The sequence below is a fragment of the Nicotiana tomentosiformis genome, chromosome 8 (genome assembly GCF_000390325.3).
Source record: "Nicotiana tomentosiformis chromosome 8, ASM39032v3, whole genome shotgun sequence".
Classification (NCBI taxonomy): domain Eukaryota; kingdom Viridiplantae; phylum Streptophyta; class Magnoliopsida; order Solanales; family Solanaceae; genus Nicotiana; species Nicotiana tomentosiformis.
The window spans coordinates 29738508-29747655 of NC_090819.1; the positions used below are offsets into that span (position 1 = coordinate 29738508).

Here is a 9148-nt window from a genome sequence, read left to right on the forward strand (position 1 = left end):
AGTGAGGCTTGGAGCACGCATTGCCCCAAATTAATAACACTTAGCCCAGTATGAGCCTGGAGTACGCGTCACCTCAAAAAAAATACCAAATTGGCTATATGGCCCAAGCTTAGTGATCGACCGATCAAGTCTCAGCTAACCACATTTCATAGTACTCAAATCAATAGCATTGCACATATGAGACAGCAAAAACATGTGAGAAAATCTAATAAGAAAGTATTGATACAGAGATATCATACACAGGGATAACATCATGACTGAGAGTATGCGTACAATTAAGGCAAATAGCTTGAAACAACAAGAATAGTCATATCGAGTCTCAAAAAAATAGCACATAGCCTAGATATGATTTCTAACATGAATCTAAAATAAAATAATCATACAGTTATAGAAATGCAGATATAATGAGGCATGATAGCAAACCAATCCCATAATAGTCTAAAAGCCACCTCCAATCATGAACAAACCGGTGCACACAGACACGCCCGTCACCTAGCACGTACATCACCCCAATACCCTTCATATAACATAGTTCTTAGGGTTAAATACACTCAAACGCAAGTTTAGATATGTTACATACCTCAATACGCGCAAATTAATACTCCAAAAATCCTTTGCCACGTGAATCGGCCTTCGAGTGAACCAAATCTAGCCAAACCAGCTTAATATCATCAACAATAGCCATAAGAAACAATCCCACACACTAAAGCTAAGATCTTTAATCAAAATCGGAAAGTCAACCTAAAAGGTCAGCCCCGAGCTCGCACCTCGAAACCAGGTCAAACTCACATATTCCTAACACCAATTCAATTACGAGTCCAATCATACTAATCTCATCCAATTCGAAACACAAATCGACCCCCAAACCATCAAATCTTACTCTCCAATAACATAGCCTAAAGCTCCCAAATTTCACCTTAAATTCACATAAACTAGTATAATAATCAATGGGTAATCAATATCTATCATCAAAGTGATCAAACTTTACTTACATCTTCTATTAGAATGAAAAGCACTCCAATAATCGACTCCAACGAGCTCCAAAATTCCAATTATGAGAAAAATCACCAAACCCTAGCACCTGCGAAACTCAATTTGCGGTCAAAATCCTGCTTCTGCAGAAACAACTTAAGTCCCGACCATGAGCACCTTTGGTTACCTCTCCGCACTTGCAGGACCGCTTTTGTGATTCAATGTCCGCATCTGCAGACTCCCAAACCTCTGTCCAACTTTGCTTCTGCACTCAGTTGCCCTCATCTACGGGCTTATAGATGCAAAAAATCCCTCGCACCTGTACACTTCCCCAGCTCTAGCTTAGTTCACTTCTGCGGCCTCGCACCTGCGGTCAATCCCTTGCAGGTGCGATTGCATCAGAAATTGCAACCTTCAACAACTCCCCTAATTCCAAATATGATCCGCAACTCATCCGAATCATACCTGAGTTCCCCAGAACCCCATCCAAAAATACCAACAAGTCCTAAAACACAATAAGAACCTACTCGAAGCCTTAGATTATATCAAACAATACCAAAACCACGAATTACATCCCAATTCAAGACTAATAAAACTAATAAACTTTCAACTTCCAAAACTCATGCCGAACTGTATCAAATCAACTTCGAATGACCTTAAATTTTGCGTGTAAGTCCCTAATGACACAATGGACCTATTACAATTCCCGAAACTAAAATCTGATACCGATATCTACAAAGTGAACTCCCGGTCAAACCTCTCAACCTTCCAAAACTTCAACTTTTCAATTTTCCCCAAAAAATACAAAATCAATCTACAGACCACTAAATCAACATTCAGACATACGTCTAAGTCCATAATCATCATAAAAATATATTGGAATCATCAAACACCATTCCTGGGTCATCTACACAAAAGTCAAACTGCGGGAAACTCTTTCAACTTAAGCTTCCAACCTTAGGACTAAGTGTCCCAATTCACTCTAATATTTCCCCGGAACCAAACCAACCATCCCGGAAAGTCACATAATCACAAATAAATATATAGGAGGTAATAAATAGAGAAACAAGGATGAAATATACAAAATGACCGGCCGGGTCATTACACCATTGAAGGCGATTTTTTAGTAGAGCAATTTCTCCCCAACTTTATAGATTAGTAACTTTAACCTTCTTTCATTCAATTTCCATTATTTTTCCATGAAGTTTCACTATCAAATTTTATAGAATAGATAGTGGGGTTTTGGGTAAAAATTAAGAATTTTATAAAATTGAGATTTACACCTCAAATTGAGGTCGAATTTCAAAATAAATCATATATTTGGACTGGCTGGGGTGAATGGATAATTAGGATTTGGTCTTAATTTAGGATTTCAACCACGTGGGCCTGGGTAGACTTTTATAAATATGTTAAAGATCGAACCTTTATCGTATGAGGGTAGTTTCCAAAGCTCATTTTGACTTGTTTTTGAACTATAATTGACAAGATTCGCATGGTTTGGAGGTCTGTTCTAAAGGGAAAGCCGTGTTGAGTTATTGATCTTATTTGGGAAAGAGGTAAGTATTGCAGTTAACCTTGATTTAAGGGAATTAAGACATGATTGGTCTATTTGATACGTGATCTATATGTGGGGACGACATATATGTAAGGTGATGAGTGTATATGTATTGTCATAGATTTAAGCACGCGAGGTGTATTAGTTTATTTTATGTCTTTAACTATACCATGCCTTTCCTTATTTCATGGTGTTACTTCATAGGTGCTCACACTTGATACATGTTTCACTTGATATATATGTCCTTACTTGTTACATGTCCTTAATTGTTATATGTTCTAGTTTATTTCATACTTTTAGTTATTGAATGTCTTTAGTTTTTACGTGCTCTTACATGTTATGAGATTGACGCTTTTACCTGTCTTATGCCTTTACTCGATTGGTTTAATGGAGATTATGGTTCATGCTAGTGTGTTTCCTGTTGCACCAGTCGTTCCTCAGGACGGTGGAGGCGCTCAGACTCCTGCTACTCATACTCTAAAGCAAATGGCCCATAGTTATCAGAACTTAGGAGTCCTACCAATTGGAGTGGCTATACCCGTTGTTGTTACACAACCTTGGGATATCAACTGGAGAGGTTGGAGAGGTTCACCAAGTTGTTTCTCCCTCACTTTAGCGGTGCACCTTCAGAGGACTCCAGGACTTCTTGGACCGTTGCGATGAGATTTTGTGTAACATGGGACTAGTGGAGTCCAACATAGTTGATTTCACTATTTTTTAGATGCATGGTTCAACCAAGAGATGGTGGCAGGTTTATAAGTAGGGTAGGCCAGCGGGATCACTTCCTCTCACATAGTCTTAGTTCTCGTAGTTTTTTTTGGAGAAGTTTATTTCCTTTACTAAGAGCGAGGAATTGCGCAGCCAATTCGAGTGATTTCAGCAGGGTTGCATGACCGTTACTCAGTATGAGACTAGATTTGTAGATTTATCTCGCCATACAGCTATCCTAATTCCTACTGAGAGGGAGAAGGTGCGGAGGTTCATTGAGGGTCATATATACAACATCAAACTTCATATGTCCTGGGAGGTCAAGTCTGAGATTGCTTTCACTCATGTAGTAGAGATCGTGAGAAGGATTGAGCGCATTAGAGGTCATGCGAGAGAGATGACCTCTGATAAGAGGCCCCATCTTTTTGGAGGATTCAATGGCACCTCTTCTGGAGGCAGGGGTTCCTTTGGTCGATGCTATCCCATCAGGCTAGTACAGTCAGCCCTGCAGGTCACACATGGTACTTCTGGCAGCCACAGTGCTTATGGGTCTCGTTCTTAATAGCATTCAGTGCACCTTCCTCTTCCATTAGCACACCATGACATAGAGCTAATATAGTGGTTATTCATGTCATCAGGGCCAGTCTCAGATTTAGAAGCCATGCTAGTTGAGAGGCTGCTTTAGGTGCGGCGATGCGAGTCATATCAGGAAGTTTTATCCCAGAATGCAGGTTGGTGAGGCAATGCTCCATTATTATGCATTTCTAGGGCCTGAGGTGGAGTTATCCATTGCAGCCATTACAGGTAATATCTCAGTTTGTCATACTTATACTTCCGTGTTGTTTGATCCAGATTCTACTTATTCTTGTGCGTCTTCATATTTTGCTTTGCACTTCAGTATGCCTCATAGTTTCCTTGATGTTCCTATTTTTGTGTCTACACCGGTTAGTGATTCCATCGTAGTTTATCGGGTGTACCTATATTGTGTTGTTACTATTAATGGCTTTGATATTGTAGGTAATCTTTTGTTTTTGAATATGGTGGATTTTGAGGTCATTCTTAGTATGAACTGGTTGTCCCTGTATCACACTATCTTGGATTGTCATGCTAAGATATTGACTTTAGCCATGTCGAGGTTGCCTAGATTAGAGTGGAGAGGGACTCTTGGTCACTCTACGAGCAGAGTGGTTTCATATTCGAAGTCTCGGCGTACAGTGGAGAAGGGGTGTCTAGCGTATTTGGCTTATATCTGAGATTCTAGTGCGGAGGTTCCTCGTATGGATTCGATACCGGTTGTGAAGGAGTTTTTACAGGTGTTTCTAGCAGATTTGTCGGGTATGCCACCCGACAGGGATATTAACTTTTGCATTGATTTGGTTTCGGGCACTCAGCCTATTTTTATACCACCATACCGTATGGCTCCAGTCGAGTTGAAGAGATTGGATGATCAATTGTAGGATTTTCTTGACAAAGGGTTCATAAGACCGACTGTTTCACCTTGGAGTATGTCAGTGCTATGTGTTAAGAAAATGGCAGATCGATGAGGATGTGCATAGATTATCAGCAATTGAACAAGGTTACCATCAAGAACAAGTATCCGTTATTTAGGATTAATGATTTAGTTGACCAGCATCAGGCTGCCAAGGTGTTATTCAAGATTTATTAAAGATCTAGAAACTACCAGGTAAAGATTAGGGTATCAGATATCCCTAATATAACATTTAGGGCCTGTTATGGTCATTACGAGTTCTTGGTTTGATTAATGCTCCAGCAGCCTTCATAAGTTTGATGAACCGAATATTCAAGACTTATTTAAATTCCTCTGTGATTGTCGTCATTAATGATATTCTTGTTTACTCTCATAGTAGAGAGAAGCATGAACAACACCTACGAATCATACTTAAGACTTAGAAGGATCGTTAACCATATGCCAAATTTTCGAAGTGTGAGTTCTGGTTGGACTTAGTCGCCTTCTTAGGTCATGTTGTTTCTTATGATGATATCAAGATGGATCCTAAGAAGATAATGGCAGTTCATAATTGGATCCCCGCAAGTCACAAAATTACAATAAAGCATATAAAAAGCATTAAATAGGGGAACGAGGCTCAAATACACAAAATGACCGGCTGAGTCGTTGCATTTTCCCCCTCTTAAACAAATGTTAATCCTCGAACAGGTTTAGATTCATACCTGGGATATCTAAAGATGAGGATATCTTCTTTGCATATCATGCTTGGTCTCCCAAGTTGCCTCCACAATTGGTTGACCTCTGCACTTAACCTTTACTGATACAATATTCTTTGACCTCAACTTTTAAACCTGCCTATCAAAAATGGCCACCGGCTCTTTCTCATAAGCTAGATTCACGTCCAAGTGCAATGAACTGAAATCCAACATATGTGAAAGATCCTCAAAGTAATTCTGAAGCACTAAACATGAAACACCGAATGAGTTCCCCATAAGCTGGGTGGCAAAGCAAGTCAGTATGCCACCTCACCCACTCTCTCTAACACATCGGGAGGACCAATATGTCGAGGGCTCAACTTGACTGTATTCCCAAATATCATCATGCCCTTCATAAGCGACACTTTGAGTAGAACCTTTTCGCACTCTATGAAAACCACATCACGAACCTTCCTATCCGCTTAACTCATCTACTTGGACTGCGATGTACGAAGCACTCTTGAATCAATTTTATCTTCTCCAAAGCAACACGAACCAAATATATTCCCAATAACCTAGCCTCACCTGACTCAGACTAACCAATCAGAGAACGAAATCGTCTCACATATAAGGCCTCATATGGAGCTATCTAGATACTCGATTTCCAGCGTTTGTTGTAGCATACTACGGTAATGGAAGAAACTGATCTCATTGACCTAAGAAATCTATCACATATGGTCTCAACATATCCTCCAAAATTTGAATGGTTTGCTTGGATTTTTCATCTGTCTGCGGGTGAAATGCGGTGCTCAACCCAACATATATGCCCAACTCATGCTTAACTGCTCTCCAGAAATGCGAAGTAAACTATGTGTCTCGATCTGAGATTTAGACACAGGCACATCATGCAAGAAGACAGTCTCCCTGATCTTAGCAAATTGCTCCAAAAGTTTAGGAAGTCATGACTGGAATGAAATGTACAAACTTGGTCAGTATGTCCACAATGACCCAACATCATCAAATCTACTCATTGTCCATGGCAAACCTACCACAAAGTCCATAGTGATGTGCTCCCACTTCCACTTCGGTATCTCAATCTTATGAAGCAACCCATCAGGTATTTGATGCTAATACTTGACCTACTAATAATTGAAAAACCGAGCAACATATCCAATAATGACATTCTTCATTCTCCCCCACCAATGTCTACTTCAAATTACATTTCATCTTCACAACACCCAAATCAATAGAATACCACGTACTATGATCCTTCTCAAGAATCATTTCCCCTAACCCATCCACGTAAAGAACAAGAATCCAGCCCTCGAGACGCAATACACCATCATCACCAGTAGACACTTCCTTTGCACCACCTCGCAGCACCGTGTCCTTAAAGACATGTAAATGGGGATCATCATACTGACAATACTTGATGCACTCCAACAAAGATGATTGGGATACAATACAAGCAAGAACCCTGATAGGCTCCAGTATATCCAATCTCACAAACTTGTTGGCCAAAGCCTGAACATCCTTAGACAAAGACCTTTCCCCAGCTGGAATAAATGCTAAACTTCCCATACTCTCTGCCTTTCTACGTAAGGTGTTTGCTACCATGTTGGCCTTCCCCGGATGATAAAGAATGGTGATATAATAGTCCTTCAATAGCTCAAATCACCTCCGCTACCTAGAGTTCAAATCCTTCTCTTTAAATAGGTGCTGGAGACGCTAATGATCTGTATACACCTCACAAGACACGCCATTTAAGTAATGCCTCCAAATTTTGAGCGCGTGTACAATAGTTGCTAACTCCAAAGTATACAATGGATAATTCTTTTCCTGAGGCTTTAGCTGGCACAACGCTTAGGCAATCACCCTACCGTCCTGCATCAACACACCCAATGTCAACCCATGAAGCATCACAATAAACCGTATATGACCCCAATCCTGAAAGCAAAACCAACACTGGAGCCGTAGTCAAAGCTGTTTTGAGATTCTAAAAGCTCTCCTCGCACTTATCCGACAAACTGATCGGAGTGCCCTTTTGAGTTAACTTAGTCAATGGGGCAGCAATAGATGAAAATCCCTCTACAAAGTGATGGTAGTAACCAACCAAGCCCAAGAAGCTCCTCACCTCTATAGCAGTAGAAAGTCTCGGCCAACTCTAAACTACCTCAATCTTCTTCGAGTCCACCTTGATCCTATCACTAGATACCACATGACCTAAGAATGCCACCAGGTCCAACCAAAACTCGTATTTGGAGAACATAACATATATGTTCTTCTCCCTCAATGTCTGGAACACAATCCTCAAATGTCAATCATGCTCCTCCCAACTACTGGTAAGACCAATATATCATACTCCCAACTACTGGTAAGACCAATATATCATAATTGAACATAATAACAAGTCTTAAAAGCAGTCTCAGGGATGTCCGAATTCCTAATCTTCAATTAGCGATACCCCAATCTCAAGTCAATCTTCGAGAACACCCTGGCACCCTGAATCTGATCAAATACGTCATCAATGCATTGTTATGGATGTTGCACCCTATTTTGCACAAGTCGAAATAATGTACAGCTTATAGTACTCTATAAGGTTAGTTAAGCTTTAGAGTCATTACCTAATATTTAAGGTATACTAGGACACCTATACTACACTATATAATGTACATTTGACTATGGTCTGCGAAACCATTTAGATTCCAAGTAAGGGTTCAAGTTATCTCGAGGGGAAGGTGTTAGGAATCCCCCAAGATCCACAAAATGTGGTTCCTGTAGACTCAATCAAATAAATGAAGGAAGATTCAAAAGGATAATTAATTTGATATATACAAAGAATAGTAAAGTACCTTGAATGAAGAGTGGTTGAACAAAAATGTCACATGGTGAAAGATAAATACCTATGTAGGATAAATTATATACAAAAGGGGAATGAAGTATACGAGAATTATATTTTTTATAAGTTGATAAAATGCAAAGAAAATATGTAATAACAAGTGAAGTATTTTGTAAATTAGCTAGATGAATTGTAGTCAAAGAATGCACTTGAAAGAATGTAATTTATGTCTAAGGGTAAATTACTTTGAGTGAGACTAAAGTGTAAGAAAGAAAACTTTCCATTAAAGCGATTTGCCAAAAGTGGGGAAAGAATTATCTTCAAATAGTTTTGTATAGTAAATAGAGTAAGAAAGAGGATTTAATATTTAAAAAAATTCTAAAAGTTTTTTAAAATAAAGAGTTATTGAATGTTAATATCACATTCCCAAACACAAATACCTATGTAACATGATGCATATAAAGAATGAAAGTATAAGAAAATTATATCTTTTGATGATTCAATAAATGTACAAACAATGTAGCAATAAGTAGAGTATTTATAAATTAACTAAATGAATTTTAATCATAAGAACAAAGTTTAGAAGATTTGATTAGCACCTAAAGGTTAATTATTTTGAATAAATGGATAAGATATAATGAAGATTTGAAAAACTATCTTAGAATATACAATATGAATAACTAATAATTTCAAAAGGATTAGTCAACGAATAGGGATATTAATAAAGAGTTATCAAAATGCATATGTGAAAGTATTATTCACAAGAAAAACAAGTCACTATATATATATATATATATATATATATATATATCAAAAACAAATATATATATATATATATATATATATATATATATATATCAAAAACAAACAAATGGAAATAATGTAAGAATATTAATTCCAAAAGAATGGCC

At 38.3% G+C, this 9148-nt stretch overlaps 1 protein-coding gene across 1 annotated transcript; it reads right to left on the bottom strand.

The window, feature by feature from the left end:
- Positions 1-4845: 4845 nt before the first annotated feature.
- On the bottom strand, positions 4846-7015 carry LOC138897253 (uncharacterized). The gene is made up of 3 exons (XM_070183215.1): positions 6619-7015; positions 5555-5664; positions 4846-4872 (listed from the first exon to the last, which is right to left on the bottom strand). The coding sequence occupies exons 1-3, from the start codon at positions 7013-7015 to the stop codon at positions 4846-4848; spliced, it is 534 nt and encodes a 177-aa protein (XP_070039316.1).
- Positions 7016-9148: the final 2133 nt, after the last annotated feature.